The sequence below is a fragment of the Podarcis bocagei genome (assembly GCF_964188305.1).
Source record: "Podarcis bocagei genome assembly, chromosome: 12".
In the NCBI taxonomy this organism is placed as follows: Eukaryota; Metazoa; Chordata; class Lepidosauria; order Squamata; family Lacertidae; genus Podarcis; species Podarcis bocagei.
Genome location: NC_138137.1, coordinates 15,235,004 through 15,252,144, shown reverse-complemented (window position 1 = coordinate 15,252,144; position 17,141 = coordinate 15,235,004). Strand labels below are relative to the sequence as shown.

The following is a 17,141-nucleotide window of genomic DNA, read 5'->3' as shown; positions in this document are numbered from 1 at the left end:
ACCCCACCACCACACCTGTTCCTATTTCCTTTTAATATAACAGAAGGGGAGGAAATGCTGAGCTGGGAGGGAGACTGCAAAGTGGATGATGGATTCCTTTTTTAAAAAAAGCAGGGCCTCTGATTTAGCAGCGTCGGAAGGAGGCGGACCATGCCTGGGTGTCAGCGAGCGCCGCTTGGCGACGGCAGCCGCTGATGCTGCAAGCCAGGGGGCGAGGCGCGTTTCCTTTCCTCTCCGCCTAACGGAGCGGCGGCTGGCGACGAGCGAGGCGCGCAAAGCGCAGGCGGCGAGGGGGGCGGCTGCTGCTGCTGCTGCTGCAAACTCCCCTTTTCCTTCCTCCGGAGGATACCGAAGATCCTCGACAGGGAAGGAAAAAGAAAGCCACAACAGCTGCAGCTCAGAAGGATCAGCCAGATCCTCCCTCCTTGGGCACAGAAGGCTCTCCCACCCACCCACGTCGCCGCCAACAACATGGATCCTGCAACCCGGAGGACCAAGGCGGAGGACGCCGAGCAGCTCCCGCAGCAGCCGGAAGAAGAGGAAGAAGTGGATCCCAGGATCCAGGTAATAGAGGCGCAGGTTCGGGATCGCTTTCTTGGGGATCCGATTTAGCTCGCCCCCCCCCCCCCACGGCTCACTCACGCCCCTTCGCGGGGAGCGCACATGGTGGGCGCATCGGCGGGGGCGAAATCGGCGTGCGCATTTTGGGGAGGTTGCAGGGCCGGGCGCCTTTTATTGGGAAAGTGTGCGTGCGTGGCGCTCGCTTGCGCCTCTCCGGCCGATTCTCCTCTCCCCTCCCCCCCCCAAAAAGCCGCGTGTAAATTCGTGAAAAAGGGGGAGGGGGCGTTGCCTGCCGCCATGCGCTCCCCCCACCCTTGGGGGCTTCATTAGATTTCTGCCAAGGTCTTTCTGCAGGCGGCAAAGCCAAGGGGGGTCCGCCGATCTCTCCTTCGCAATTGTGCAAAGGGTGCTTTTGGAGAAAGAGAAGCCGCCTCTCCTCGCCGCCTTCCCTCTTCTCCCTTCCTAAAAAGCGGCGGCGGCGACGTGCAAGCGGCGAGAAAAACCCACACCCTGTTCTGGTGGCGGTCTCTCTCTCTCTGGCTCGGTCGTTGTCAGAGGGTCGGGCTCCTTGGGGTTTGGGTTTGTTTTTTTAGGATGCCGTGCCAAAGGCAAGGGATCTGGCTCCGGGCGAGCGCTGGAGAGGAAGGGATGAGGGTGGAGAGGGGCTCTCGCCCAGGGATGCCTCAGGCCGGAGCAGGTTGCGCTAGAGCGCTTTTGAAGGTCGTGGTGGCGTCTTGCAAGAGAGAAAGGCGGGGGAGAAGACAGCGCTACATTATACTGGCTCAGTATTCCTACACTGTATGGCAGCCACTGTTCGGGGTTCAGCCCTGCGAGGAGATGCCAGATTTTGAACCAGGAGCCTTCTGAATGCCAAGCGGATGCTGTGCCACTGAACTAAGCCTCCCGCGCCCCCCATGTTGTTGTTATATTAATAATAATTTATTATTTATACCCTGCTCATCTGGCTGGGTTTCCCCAGCCACTCTGGGCGGCTTCCAACAGAACACTAAAATACAATAACCTATTAAACATTAAAAGCTTCCCTAAACAGGGCTGCCTTCAGATGTCTTCTAAAAGTCTGGTAGTTGTTTTTCTCTTTGACATCTGGTGGGAAGGCATTCCACAGGGCGGGTGCCACCACCAAGAAGGCCCTCTGCCTGGTTACCTGTAACTTGGCTTCTCGTAGCGAGGGAACCGCCAGAAGGCCCTCGCCGCTGGACCTCAGTGTCTGGGCAGAACGATGGAGGTGGTTTGTTGTTGTTTATTTATGTACCGCCTTTATCTTCCAAGGATCTCAAGGTGATGTAAATGGTTCTCCTCCCCCGCATTTCATCCACACAGCAACCCTGTGAGGTAGACCAGGCAAAGAGCTTCATGGCCGTGTACGGATTTGAATCCCGCTCTCAGGACCTAGTCCAACACTCTATAACCATCACACCACACTGGCTCCCTATAGTTTTAAAACCATTGACCACATTCCTGGCCGATATTGGCAACAGAATTGACCAACTGCAACCTTGTTCACATACCATGAGCTCCAATTGTCTCTCTTTTACCAGGGTCAATCAAATGTGCAATCTTGCTTGGACACTAGCTTCAGCTAAGCGTTAGACGCTGAGATAACTGGTTACAACCAGAAGTGCATTAGTGCTTTGACGAAGATCCTGCTCTCAGTTTCAGTGACTGCTCCTCTCCGCTCTGCCGGTTCACAAATAGCGTCCCCTGCTATAAATGTCCCCCACACCTGAAGTACAAGAAAAGACAGTTCCTTGCCCCATCTCATCCAACAAGCAAGCTGCTTTGAAAGGCTTCAGGTGCGAAAGTGGCCTATGGCTAAAATTATAAATATATAACATCCCTTTTAATTTAAGTTTAGGTTTTCTTCTCCAAATTAAGATACAGTGGTACCTCAGATTACATACACTTCAGGTTACATATGCTTCAGGATACAGACTCTGCTAACCCAGAAATAGTACCTCGGGTTAAGAACTTTGTTTCAGGATGAGAACAGAAATCGTGCTCTGGCGGCGCGGTAGCAGCAGGAGGCCCCATTAGCTAAAGTTGTGCTTCAGGTTAAGAACAGTTTCAGGTTAAGAACGGACCTCCGGAATGAATTAAGTACGTAACCAGAGGTACCACTGTACTACTATGTGTACTGTTTTGGTGTTTTGTCCGTAGAGACAAGAAAAAACCCTATGCCCATGAAAACGACAATTGCTTCCTCTTGTCGGTTGTTTTTGCAGGGGTGAATGGGGTCATAGCATCATAAAATTATAGAGTTGGAAAGGGACCACACAGGTCATCTAGTCTTATTCCCTGCAACGCAGGAGTTTTTCATCCAAGGTGAGGTTTGAACCCACGACCCTGAGCTTAAAAGTCTTGTGCGCTACCAACTGAGCTATCCCAGCAGAGAAACTGTTTTCTTTCCCTCCCTCTCCTGTGACAGGTTCTGCAAATGTCCCTGTCAGGAGAGAGGAGCAGCTGAGCAGCATCGTCTCTGCCAGGAGGGACCAAAGAGATATTTCCATCCATTTTTAACACATGAAAAAGTTCTAAAAATTCCTCTGTGTCAACAAATCAGTTGGGGGGGGGCAAAATGATGGGTGGAGAGTCAGAAAGGGTTTTTAGCTAAACAGGTAACATGAGCAGCTGTCCGTCTTCATTCCTACATAGCCACCAGTTGAGCTCAAAACCCGATCGAAGCGTGTTTAAAATGGCCTTTGTGCCTTTCCCATGCATGCATACCGACAATCAGAGAGATGCTGCCAGATGTTTGAAATGTCATGTTGTTAAGCTGATACGTGAGGCAGAAAGTCCCTGGCTCAGATGTCTCCCGGCTCAAATGTCAGGAGGTGAGCTGTCTGCAAAATGAGGACCAAACATGCTCTGGGCTCGTCTGCCGCCAACAGAAACAAACACATAAAGAACATATCACACAAAAACTCTGCACATACGGTATGCAAAAGAATGAAAGACCCTTATCCCCAGCGTTTGAAATTAGCCAGGCGCTAGGCGCATTTCGCAACTGGGGATTGAGAGAATGGGAGCGCTTTGAGAAGTCTTGTCGCCAGGGTGGATTTGATTTAAATCAAATCGATTGAAATCACGATTTAAATCGCTAGTTAGTAAGACTTGATTTAAATCATTTTTTATTTTTTATTTTTTGCAGAAAGACTTATTCTTGCTGGCATAATCTTAATATTTAACAAGCAGATGAAGGTTTCATTTTTGGAATAATAAATTTCCAGAGTAGTTTTTACAGTTATATCAAAAACTGTGGATTGGGTAGTACTATTAGAAATACATATAGACCGATAATTATGAAATTATTGTGCTGTTTAATAGTTTAACTGTTTATATTTGGACAACTTTTCTGCTGTACTTTATTGGAAGGAGAAAAATAATTTTTTCCTTAATAACAATTTAAAGAATTTATTTAACTGAAACAATAACATAGCATGTGTATCCATGTTTATTAATTGATGTGGTTGAACAAGTTTGTTTTTTTTAAAAAATCAACAACCTTAGAGTGAGTTTTAGCACACATGAAAAACTTAAACAAATCCTTATTTCCTGATAATAGCCTTTGGACTATAATGTAACTTAAATAGAAAACTATCTTTAGAAAGATTTCCCCCCAAAAGCATTTTATTTTAAAAATCGAATTTATTTTTTTTAAAAAAATCAAATTTAAATTTTTAAAAAAATCAAATTTATATTTTAAAAAATCTGATTTTTAAATTTTTCCCCCCAAAAAAGAATAATTGATTTTTATCCACCCTGCTTGTCGCCATGTATGGCGTCTGAGACTCAATAATAAAATGGCTGGCGCTGAGAGCACAGGGGGGGAAATGTCTCCCTGCCCGACTCCAAAGTAGGACCGTACATAACCTTTTCTATCCTAGTTTCTACCACTGATTATCCCCTCTTCCTTCCCCCCATCTCTCCCCACAAGGCCTTTGACAGCAGTGTCTCCCACCTGTACAAATTGAAAGCACTGACATTATATATGTATTATGTACCATTGTTATCCTTGAAAATCTTTCGAAAGAAACAAAGACCGCTGTCTTCTCTGGCAGCTCATTTGTCAGGATTACTGTCTCAAATGTATGTGAAGCAGGGGACTGTTGTTAAGAGCCCATATAAATACTAAGTATTCCTGGGTCAAAATATTGGACCTACTGGAGTGACCCGGGTTCAAATCTCCACACAGCCATGAACCTTTGTCCAGGCATGCACTCTGAAGTCTTGGCAACCTCACAGGGTTGTTGTAAGGATAATAAAATGATATTTTTTTGGGGGGGAGGGAGAATCATGTATGCCACTCTGAGCTCTGTGGAGAAGGAGTGGGATAAACATGAACAGTGGATGCTCGGGTTGCGAACGTGATCCGTGCGGGAGGCACGTTCGCAACCCGCAGTGCCTGTCTGCGCATGCGCGGGGCGCGATTCGGCGTTTCTGCGCATGCGCAAAGCGCGTTTTAGTGCTTCTGCACATGCACACGCACCAAAACCCGGAAGTAACCCGTTCCGGTACTTCCGGGTTTGGCGCGGTGCGCAACCCAAAAACGCGCAACCTGAAGCGTCTGTAACCCGAGGTATGACTGTAATTAAATACTTTAGTTCTTCATTTTAGCAGGGTTGGAAGAAAGGAAAAGGCGGGGAGGAATGGATACCTGGAATCTTAAACATGGGGGAAGAAAACCCATTTCATTCTCTCGAATTTGGATCTTGCCTGTCGCTAAGCGATGGTTTAGGCCTCTTTTCCTAAGCACTGTTTGCTCTTCCTTAGATACACTTTCTCGCCCTTCTGGGAGAAGTTCAGTTCCCGATTTGCATTGATGACTTGCAAGTCATAAAGAGGAACAGCTTTGGAGTTGAACTGGAATAACTCTTTAAAAACGTAACCCTCCGTTGCAGTCTTCAAAAGGTGTCCGAAGCCTCTCCCTCTTCCCTGTCCCCAAATCCGCCTCACCACAGAGGCCCAGGCGCCATAAATTTCGGCCTTGCAGTTAAAATACCTTCCACCCTTCCGTTTCCATTTCACATTCCAGCTGAGGCCCCTCTCCCCGAATGCCAGATGACACTTAATAACCCAAGTCCATCCCAGCTCTGTCAGTGTCGTATTTCTCAACATGTGCTGTTTTTTTGGCTTTCTTCCAGGGGGAACTAGAAAAGTTGAATCAATCCACAGATGCTATCAATCGGAGAGAAACAGAACTCGAGGTACCATTTTTAAAAATGCTTTCCTGCTTTGTATGAACACACATTCTTCTCGGAGATCTTGTGTATACATTTTTAAGGTTGTTATTATTGTGTGTGGTTTTTTTTAAGAGAATGGTATTTGTTTGGATTTTTTGTCTTGGCCGCTTAAAAAAACCAAAACACCCACACCCCCACACCAGAGAAACGGCAAAATAAAAATAAAATGTCTGCATGGACTAAGCCAGCAGACGAAGAGAAAGTAGGTCACACTTCTCCTGCTCAGACACTGAAATTGAATGACATTACTTTGTACAATGCTTTGAATTTCATTAATCCTGTGATATCCTGCACCAAGGGATAAGGAGTGTAGTAATCAAAGTGGTAATTAACCCTACATGTAGGTATGCAAACAGTGCTTTTGAATTTGGTTGGGCTCCCTCCTTCTCTCTCTCTTCCTCCTGTAGCGCTTCCACCAACGTTTGCAGGATCCTGAGATGCTGCTTCAAAATGAAAGAAAGACTTATTATTTCTGCCAGATTTATATACAGCTTAATCAAAAACAGGGACGTGGGTGGCGCTGTGGGTTAAACCACAGAGCCTAGGGCTTGCCGATCAGAAGGTTGGCGGTTCGAACCCCCGCAACAGGGTGAGCTCCTGTTGCTCGGTCCCTGCTCCTGCCTACCTAGCAGTTCGAAAGCACGCCAGCGCAAGTAGATAAATAGGTACCACTCCGGTTTGAGCCCCACGTTGGGCAAAAAGATTCCTGCATTGTAGGATCTTTGGAGTTGATGACCCTTGTGGTCTTTCCTACTCTGCAATTCTATGACTCTATGAGGTGTTGTCCAACAACAACTGGAGGACCACAGGATCCGCATCCTGTGCCTTAAATGATTTTTCTTGCTTCAGCTGCTATTTGGAAATACCGTATTTTTCGCCCTATAGGACACACTTTTTCCCCTACAAAAATGAAGGGGAAATGTGTGTGCGTCCTATGGGGCGAATGCAGGCTTTCGCTGAAGCCTGGAGAGCGAGAGGGGTCGGGGTGCAAGTCAGGAAGCTATCCGCAAGTCTTGCAAGCCCGGCGGGATGCCTGCAGCCCAAAAGCTGGGGAACAGCGGGGAGGCGCAGTGCCTGCTTCTCCCCCCGCCAGCCCCACAAGCTCGCAGGATAGCGGGGAGGCGGAGCGCCGCCATCCCGCTATTCCCCGACCTGATCTGGAGGCTGGGGGGGGGGGAGAAGCAAGCTTGCTTCTCCCCCCGCCGGCCCCACAAACGGGGGACAGCGGGGCAAGCTGTCCCTGAAGGCAGAAGAGGGAGACAGAGCGCTCCGTCTCCCTCTTCTAGCTTGGGGATGGCTGCGCAAACCTGGGGGGGAAATAAAAAATTTTCCCTTGATTTCCCCCCCCCCCAAAAAAAACTAGGTGCGTCCTATGGGCCGGTGTGTCCTATAGGGCAAAAAATACGGAAAATGTTCACGAGATGCTCAGTATCGTGCTGCATATGAAACAACAATAACAACAATATCAATTTACATACCACCCATTATCAGAAGATCCCAGGGCAGTGTACAACATTAAAAACACATTACAGTGGTACCTCAGGTTACATACGCTTCAGGTTACAGACTCCGCTAATCCAGAAATGGTGCTTCAGGTTAAGAACTTTGCTTCAGGATGAGAACAGAAATCGTGCTCTGGCGGCGCGGCGGCAGCAGGAGGCCCCATTAGCTAAAGTGGTGCTTCAGGTTAAGAACAGTTTCAGCTTAAGAACAGACCTCCGGAACGAATTAAGTACTTAACCCGAAGTACCACTGTACAGAACACCAGTGATAAAAGCATAGTAAAAACATAATCAAATGCATGCTGACGGAAAGCAGGTAATAGCATTTTGTTTTGTTGGGGGGTGGAGAAAGGCAGCAACCATGTAGATTTTTTTTCTTTCCCCCTTTTGTTCTGTGCTCCCGTTTGTCCGATATCTTGCATTTGTTGTTCCCTAGGCCATTTTGAAAGAAACAACACAGCGCTTACTTAAATGCTCCTTTCCTGTCGCCTGGCCTTTTAAACTTTAGCTCTCTACCTCCAGCCGATGGTAACCAATGTTGTCAGTCAGGGACCTGGCAAAGGAGAAGAGGCTATTCTGGGCAGATGTTGCCAGTTCGGAGAAGAGGTCTCTTAATAAATCCTCTGGGCACTGATCTCCGCAAACAAAAGGGCAATTGAGGACACGGCTGTCTGTAATTTATGAATGTTGGGGGATTTTTTTGAGGCGGTGGGTCCCAGATGAGAATTGCACAAAAGCACTAATTCGCCCCACTCTAATGTATGCCAGTGTGGGACACGGGTGGTGCTGTGGGTTAAACCATGGAGCCTAGGACTTGCCGATCAGAAGGTCGGCTGTTTGAATCCCCGCAACGGGGTGAGAGTCGGTCATGACTGGACCTAATGGTCAGGGGTCCCTTTACCTTTACCTTTAATGTATGCCAGTAATTTGGTCAGTAGCGCCCTTGTGGGAAGGCAGAATAGCTAGAGGATGCAGCCTTTGTACAGTGGAACCTGGGAAGCCCAATGCCTGTAAACTCAAATGTTTTGGCTCCGGAACGATCGAAAACCAGAAGTGATTGTGACGCTTGCAGAAGTGACGCTCCTGCAGCCAATTGGAAGCCACGCCTTGGAAGTCGAACAGAATTCCGGAACGGATTCCGTTCGACTTACAAGGTATGTCTTTACTGCTTTGCTGCTGTTTATATCCAGGTTACCAACATTTCTTAGCCCCAGGACGTAGCTGGGTTTTTTTCGCGGGTGCAATGGGAAACCTCCCTCCTCCCTTCCTCAAACCAGCCCTTCTCCCAGAGGCTGAAAGAGGCAGAGAGTTCACCCTTTTTCCAAGGTAAAAGTTGGATTCCGTAGAATTACTCTGAGCTTTAAAAAGCACATTCAGCTGAAAAAGGAAGTGGGAAGCAGTGGCACTTTTCCAGCTTCCTCTTTCAGCTCCACGTACTTTCCAAGGGAGAAAATGGTAACCGCTGTCTCCACCTTGTCCTTGGGGTCTATGTGATGGTGGTTCTGAGGCCTTGTGTGTGCCAGGGGAAGATCTCAAGGGTGCCATGCCACCCACAGGTACCACCTTGTTTAGCTAGGCATTCCTTTGCATCCTTTTCTGTGGCACAAGAGATATGGAAGAGGTGGACTGATCTCTCCACGTCCTGGTCTTTGCAGAGCCATCGTTATTCTAAGGTAAAGGTAAAGGGACCCCTGACCATTAGGTCCAGTTGTGGCCGACTCTGGGATTGCGGCGCTAATCTTGCTTTATTGGCCGAGGGAGCCGGCGTACAGCTTCCGGATCATGTGGCCAGCATGACTAAGCCGCTTCTGGCGAACCAGAGCAGCACACGGAAACACCGTTTACCTTCCCGCCGGAGCAGTACCTATTTATCTACTTGCACTTTAACGTGCTTTCGAATTGCTAGGTTGGCAGGAGCAGGGACCGAGCAACAGGAGCTCATCCCGTCACGGGGATTCGGACCGCCAACCATTGGCAAGCCCTAGGCTCTGTGGTTAACCCACAGCGCCACCCACGTCCCTTATCATTATTCTAGGTCTGCACAAATTGTGATCCATCAGGCTGCATGCTTGATAAATCTGGCTTTGACATCTGCAACTACTGGTTAAGAGTTCTGGGCTAGGGAGACTGGTTCGAATCCCCACTCAGCCATAAAATTCAGGGTGCTCTTTGAACAGTTGCACTCTCTCTCAGCCTAACCTACCTCCAAGGATTGTCATAAGGGATGTTAGAAACTCAGATATATAATCTAGGTGCTACACAGCTCCTTAAGCCAGGGTTGCAGTCACCAAATCAGAACAACTTGTTGCAGTTTTTGGGACAGGTGGCTCAAAAGTCACATTTTTTCCAATACGACTTTTTAGTTCCTGAAATTGATTCTGATTGTGCAGATAAAATATAATGGATAGGATTCCACAGGATGTGTTGCTGGTTAGTGTGAAAACAGTCTAACGTTTTTGAGGATCCCCAGGAATGCGTCTCCAGATGGTGGAAGACATCTGGCACCATCCTGGCATCTTCATTTGGTTGCAAGTGGGTGACAAGCAGCTGCAGAACGCGCCTGGCGAATTTTGAGCGCTGGTCGCGAGGATAAAACGTTGCTAGGGTAGGAGAACCACGAGTGCCGTTATGAGGTCCCTCAAAGTAAGGTGGAATATAGGTAAAGGAACCCCTGACCATTAGGTCCAGTCGTGGCTGACTCTGGGATTGCGGCGCTCATCTTGCTTTATTGGCCGAGGGAGCCGGCGTACAGCTTCCGGGTCATGTGGCCAGCATGACTAAGCCGCTTCTGGAGAACGAGAGCAGCGCACGGAAATGCCGTTTACCTTCCCGCCGGAGCGGTACCTACTTATCTACTTGCACTTTTACGTGCTTTCGAACTGCTAGGTTGGCAGGAGCAGGGACCGAGCAACGGGAGCTCACCCCGTCACGGGGATTCGAACCGCCGACCTTCTGATCGGCAAGTCCTAGGCTCTGTGGTTTAACCCACAGTGCCACCCGCATCCCTAAGGTGGAATATATAAATGTAATAAATCAGTCCTGCATTTGGGAGACCACAGTACAAGTTTGACATTTCCTGTTAGGTCTGGGGAATTGCGAGTTGTGCAGGCCTTCCTCATTTCTGCATCCCTCAGTGCCTGCGATAGGCTACTCTCTGGCAACTTCCAGCACATGTGAAGTTGTTGTGAGCTTCTGCCGCTATGTGCTGGATGCCACTTTCAGTGCGCTATGGCTCGCTTGCACATTGAGGATGATTTGAGATCCTGTATCAAAATCATTGGCTGTGCAGAACCGACGGTCGCGGCAGTATAGTTACTGGTTTGCTTGTTTTTCTTACATATTTTGTGTTTTGGTATTTCAGTGCTGTGAATTGCCCCGAGATCTACTGATTAAGGGCGGTATACAAATTTCATAAATAATGGCAATAATTTACATGCTGGAAATGATTTCAGTGACACGTAAATCCAAGAATCGGTGGCAGATGCATGTATGTTCTCCTGTTAAAAAAAAAACAAAGGTTTGGCTAGCAGCCTACAAAGTCAATATCTTTGGCAGCCTCGGTTCTGTAAGACGATAAATAGCATCCTGTATCCTCTCTGCCCAATTGTTTATGGCCCCCTGGAGCGCTCGCTGCTCCTCTGATCACTTGGAAGCCTGCTGCGTGTTGCTGCGGTGGTCTCAGCAAGGTAGAGAGCAAATGGATTGAGAGGCACTGGGCTATTGATGGTTTTGTATAAATTAATCTATTGCTTCTTAATGAGCCTTTGATTGGGCTTGGTTAAAATCCATAACTCCGTTGGCACAAAGTGCAGAGCCGAGCGCTAATGCTGCAGCCAAGGATTATGGAGGCCATCCGAGGGATTTTTAATGTGCGGCTTTGTCTGGTGTTCCTGCTCATGATTGAAGCCTTTGTGAAGTGAACTCTTCGCTAATACTGTTTTAAGACCGGCAAGCGCTGCTTTGCCACATCAGCAGCGCTCTGGCTTTGTATGTGTGGACACGAAGGAAAGATCTCCCCTCTGATAGTCAGCCCTACTGGAAATGGGGTAGGGGGGGTTTCTCCACCCCTTTTTTGCCAGGCCCTGGCAGGCTGGTAAAAAAAATAAAAAATAAAACAGCAGGGTAGTAACTTGAGTGCTTATTTGCAAAGCTCGAAACGGAGGGCAAAGCTTGTTGTTGTTTAGTCGTTTAGTCGTGTCCGACTCTTCGTGACCCCATGGACCAGAGCATGCCAGGCACTTCTGTCTTCCACTGCCTCCCGCAGTTTGGTCAGACTCATGTTTGTAGCTTCGAGAACACTGTCCAACCACCTCGTCCTCTGTCGTCCTTGTGCCTTCCATCTTTCCCAACATCCGGGTCTTTTCCAGGGAGTCTTTTCTTCTCATGAGGTGGCCAAAGTATTGGAGCCTCAGCTTCAGGGTCTGTCCTTCCAGTGAGCACTCAGGGCTGATTTCCTTAAGAATGGATAGGTTTGATCTTCTTGCAGTCCACGGGACTCTCAAGAGTCTCCTCCAACACCAGAATTCAAAAGCATCAATTCTTCGGCAATCAGCCTTCTTTATGGTCCAGCTCTCACTTCCATAGCATGACATGAATTGTGCATAAGCAGTTGATGCTGGTGGTTAAACATTTGCATAGCTTGGAAGGGGAAGCAGGGCTGGGAACTCAACCCAACCCCATAACCCCAGGAGGTCGAACTTCCATTGGCACCAGTGCAAGTTTTCGCTTCCAAGAATTTATTTCGGGGAGGGTCATTGGGACCACAAAGAGGGGAAAGGGTTAACTTGCCCGCACTCCATCCTGATGCTGGCTCAGACCCAACGCAGGGTTCTCATTTGTGGCAAACGTTTAATGATGCTTTGAACGTGAGCTGTGGCCCATATTTACGTATCCCTTTGCTGTACTTGAGAACATAAAGTTCACGGGCACTAGTTGTAAATGCTGATCTCCGAGAACTAAGACTTAGTAATGAAGCTGTGTGTGTTTGGCGGGGAGAGCAGGAAATGATTCTTGCTCATGCATGCATACTGAATTGGGAATAGGAAGGGTCACATTGTGCATTTACACATAAATATCTTAGTAATCTGCAATTCAGTTGACGCTATGTATCATGCGTTTGACCTCCCAAGTTTTTATTATCCTCTTCAGGGTTAGAATCATTGAGTGGGAAGGAACCACAAGGGCCTTCTGGTCCAAACCCTTACAATGCAAGACTCTCTCCCCCGTATAATTTTTTAACATTTGATTTTAAAAAGTATAAACATGCAACATAAAATAGTTCCGAATCCAAATATCGAGATTACTCTGAATCTCCTGACTTCCCTCCATCCCTTCCCTGGGTCCTAACGGGATTACTATTTACAACTGCGTATCAGTACTTCTCCAAATTTTTCATCCTAAATTTCCCCTACTTTCCATTGCTTTACAAGTGTGGTTAAAATCCTGCTAACAGTGGACTTGTAAATAAATTATAAACTTTCCCCATTCCTTATTTAAGTTCTTGTCTTCTTGATTTCTGAGCTTTCCAGTTAATTTTGCCATTTCGGCATAGTCAATCAACTTTGTTTGCCATTCACAATGCAACGACACCCATTCACTGTTCTTAACATATCAACACACCAGTTATAATGGAATCCTTTTAAAGCTGACTGCAGTAAACGAAACTGATTGAGGACCACATATCCCCACTTTTTTCGATTGGGCTGATCCACTCACTTGTCCCGCCGTCCGTGACCTTGTAGTTTGCACCGGAATTTGCTGCGAGGTGGGCCAGCCTGGAAACAAAAGGAAAGGGGGACGGAATTAGATGATTTGTTCTACTTTTAAGAAAACAGAATGCTGCACACAATGGCGATGAAGGAAGGAAGGAAATATTTAATGGCACATTGAGGTGGGACAGCTGGTCAAGCGCTGGGAGGCCTGCAGCAGAGCAGCTGGGAGCGACGGGCAGAATGACTCTGGAGCTTTGAGCCGATGAATAAGGCGCTTTGGCCAGAGTATGTCAAAGCTCTTCCAATTGTGGGGCAGATGTAGCCTAACAACCACCCGCCGCGGTTCATGTTCTTGGCAGCGTAGCGCAAGGCAGAATTTGAGACCTTCCCTTGCGCGGTTTAGAACAGCTGCCACTGTGATTGGGGAAGTTGTTGAAAAATCACTGGAGAAGTTGAGAATCGTGTGAATGCGTCACAAACGTTAGCAACATAGGGAGCTGCCTTAGGCAGAATCCATCTAGTTCAATATTGTTCACACTGGCTGGCAGCATGGTTTGAGGCAGTGTCCTTCCCAGGAGATGCTCACAGCCCACCCGTTCTCTCTGGTCTTGCCAGTGGCGTACCATGGGTTACCAGTGCCCGGGGCATGCAGAGGAAAAGACAGAGTGTGAATGCACATTCAGCTGCCTAACGGTGTCCGTGTCACCCTGGAGATGGCAGCCGCAGAGATAAGAAAAGAAGAGTCATTCCATTGCCTGGAGAGGTCACTTCCTGGTTCGCATGCAGCAGCCGTTTTCAATGGAGCCCAGTGACAGAGGCACACTGAGCTGTATTGAGGCAGCACTGGGTGTTGAAATATTGCACCCCTAACAATTTTGTGGCTGGGGCAATCACCCCTGTGCCCCCCAACTAGGCTACTGGAGAATCTATATCAGACAGTGGCATTTCAAATTTCTCAGTGGTAATTCTGAGAAAGCCCCTGGGAGAGCATTTTCAGACTCTCTGAAGAGTCTCTAACATGAAGATGCTCAAAATTCCAAAGGGAGACTCCAATGAGAAGTTGGAATTTATTTGCAGACTTGATGTGATCATTTCTAAGCTCAACATAGACTAGGGCGTGGCTGCAGAAAGCCATTATCCTTCTTAAAGGGGTCCATGTACACATCTGGTGCCTTCCAGATGTTTTGGACTACAACTCCCATCAGCCCCAGTCAGCAGAGCTTTGCCAGTTCATCTTACATTGGGAATAAGTTACCCTTTGCAGTTGTACAGTTGGGAAAGGGGCTGTGTGAATGGCTCCTAATGTTTGGGTTTTTTTGGGGAGACCCAAAGCCTGACGTCTTGAAACAGGAATATTGGCCTTACTCTGACTATTTAAACATTTAAAGTAAAGGGACCCCTGACCATTAGGTCCAGTCGTGACCGACTCTGGGGTTGCGGCGCTCATCTCGCTTTACTGGCCGAGGGAGCCGGCGTACAGCTTCTGGGTCATGTGGCCAGCATGACTAAGCCGCTTCTGGCAAACCAGAGCAGTGCACGGAAACGCCGTTTACCTTCCCGCCGGAGTGGTACCTATTTATCTACTTGCACTTTGTGCTTTCGAACTGCTAGGTTGGCAGGAGCAGGGACCGAGCAACGGGAGCTCACCCCGTTGCGGGGATTCGAACCGCCGACCTTCTGATCGGCAAGTCCTAGGCTCTGTGGTTTAACCCACAGCGCCACCAGCATCCTGATTTAAACATTTAGTGCTGGATTAATAAAGCCAATTGCAAGCTAGAGCCTACCCAGCTTCAAAGCCAGCTTATATTACAGTCAACAATTTATTCCTTTCTACTGGCGTAATGGGCTGTCAACAGAATCCCAATGCCTGCCTTGTGGGTTGTCAAGAGGATAATGGAGCTTCTCCGCTATACGAACCCCGGGAAGAGAATAAATTTCACTCCCATGCTTGCCTGCCATAGAGCTGAGAATTGAGCGCTGTGTATCTGAAAACCTGTCATCCTGTGAAGGGCAGGAGAATCATCTTTGTCTGACTTTCAGGCCTGGAATTCAAAATTTGGGATATCTGGAGGGGTGTGTGGATGGCCGTAGCATTTGCTTTGTTGCTGCTGCTTTAAATCACTGTATGGTTTAAAAGATCCGTATAGTTAAATTCATGGTTTTCCCTGTAGTGATGTATGGAAGTGAGAGCTGGACCATAAAGAAGACTGATCGCCGAAGAATTGATGCTTTTGAATTCTGGTGCTGGAGGAGACTCTTGAGAGTCCCATGGACTGCAAGAAGATCACACCTCTCCATTCTGAAGGAAATCAGCCCTGAGTGCTCACTGGAAGGACAGATCGTGAAGCTGAGGCTCCAATACTTTGGCCACCTCATGAGAAGAGAAGACTCCCTGGAAAAGACCCTGATGTTGGGAAAGATGGAGGGCACAAGGAGAAGGGGACGACAGAGGACGAGATGGTTGGACAGTGTTCTCAAAGCTACCAGCATGAGTTTGACCAAACTGTGGGAGGCAGTGGAAGACAGGAGTGCCTGGCGTGCTCTGGTCCATGGGGTCACGAAGAGTCGGACACAACTAAACGACTAAACAACAACAACATGGTTTAAAAGGGCCTTGAAATCTGTCTGATTTCTCTTTCTTGAGACAGCATGTTACATTGATCATGAAAGGAAGTCATCCTGGTATACTGGGGACGGAATTATCAACCGGTTTTTGCTGCTCAAAAATCCTTTTCTTCCCCAAGAGCAAGTTTTGTTTGTCCTTGTCTATTGGTGTATATTAAATACAGACTAGTACTTGAAATTATTGGAAAAACGAAAGCGCTTATAATACACCCAAGTCTTTAATTTCACAGAAAGCCCCATCTTATTTAATAGGATTAAGCTGCTCACAGTAGGGTTATGCCCAGCCACCAACGCTCCAGAAAGTACATATTATGGTCCTCCTGTCTTGTTTTCCTGTCCTATTTTTGCAGCTGCTCAATTATAAAAGCTGATGTCATCCTAGCACGTAGTTCTTAAAGAGAGTCAGAAATAAGCTTTTAGAGACGTCGGTTATAATTAAAACGTTTGCTTCACCGGTAAATGAAACCTTGTGTTGCTAATTATCATCCTTTTCTGGCTTGCTGTTGGGATGTTAGATTGTTTGTGTGTGTGTTAATCCTTGCAAGGAATTGTAGAGTTGGAAAGATCCACAAGGATAATCTATTCCAAACCCCTGCAATGCAGGAATCTTTTGCCCCATGTGGGGCTCGAACCCACAACCCTGAGATCAAGAGTCTACATGCTCTGTTGACTGAGCTATCCCTCAGAAGAAATGGTTACTCTTCAAAGCTGGAGTTAGATAGACCACAGCTCCATGCCGCTTAGTGGACAATGCCGTTGGAGAGAGATTTCTGGGGTCCCCTACTTTGCCACCTGTATCAGTCGGAACTTCTTTTCTGGTATTTATAGCACAGATTATGGAAAGATGTTGCTAACAAATACATAGTAAAAGGTAAAGGACCCCCGGATGGTTAAGTCCAGTCTAAGGCAACTATGGGGTTGTGGCGCTCACATCACTTTCAGGCCGACGTTTGTCCACAGACAGCTTTCTGGGTCATGTGGCCAGCATGGCTAAACTGCTTCCGGCGCAATGGAACACCGTGACGGAAGCCAGGGTGCACATAAACGCCATTTACCTTCCCGCCACAGCGGTACCTATTTATCTACTTGCACCGGTGTGCTTTCGAACTGCTAGGTTGACAGGAGCTGGGACAGAGCAACGGGAGCTCACTCGGTTGTAGGGATAAATAAAATTAAATAAATAGTACAGAGTATATAACTATTATAACCTCACCACTTATGCCATGGAGTGGTGCAACTTATTTAGATCATGTCATGAACAGCCCAGTCATTCTTACCATACTGACACAACTGGGCTTCCTGCTCCCCAGTGAATCATGCAGCCAGCACCTTCCTGTGCCAGGCAAAACTTTGGGTGGAGTGAATGGGGAACTTGAGAATGATGTAGTCAAGCACTGATTTCCCTAGATATTGGGAGGGATGGACACAAAGCACTGGACTCCTGTTTCTAGTGGCAACCTTGCATTTGTTGTCATTCTGCC

At 47.6% G+C, this 17,141-nt stretch overlaps 2 protein-coding genes and 1 long non-coding RNA gene across 8 annotated transcripts in view; 2 read left to right on the top strand and 1 right to left on the bottom strand.

The window, feature by feature from the left end:
• METTL6 (methyltransferase 6, tRNA N3-cytidine) overlaps window positions 1-17,141 on the top strand; it is a 47,398-nt gene that overhangs the window by 30,228 nt on the left and 29 nt on the right. The window lies entirely within an intron of this gene.
• SH3BP5 (SH3 domain binding protein 5) overlaps window positions 134-17,141 on the top strand; it is a 51,105-nt gene continuing 34,097 nt past the window's right edge. The window contains exons 1-2 of the mRNA XM_081164779.1: window positions 134-564; window positions 5,724-5,786. Of these exons, the coding sequence (XP_081020905.1) occupies window positions 472-564; window positions 5,724-5,786 (156 nt within the window). The 5' untranslated portion in view covers window positions 134-471. The remainder of the gene's footprint in view (window positions 565-5,723; window positions 5,787-17,141) is intronic.
• Window positions 5,804-17,135, bottom strand: LOC308570221. Of its 6 annotated transcripts, none has more exons than XR_014000991.1 (3): window positions 16,874-17,135; window positions 12,940-13,098; window positions 5,804-6,262 (listed from the first exon to the last, which is right to left on the bottom strand). It is a non-coding gene; the product is annotated as an uncharacterized lncRNA (long non-coding RNA). The 6 variants fall into 6 exon arrangements; XR_014000992.1 differs by having other exon boundaries at window positions 5,804-6,265; window positions 12,944-13,098; XR_014000993.1 differs by having other exon boundaries at window positions 12,944-13,098.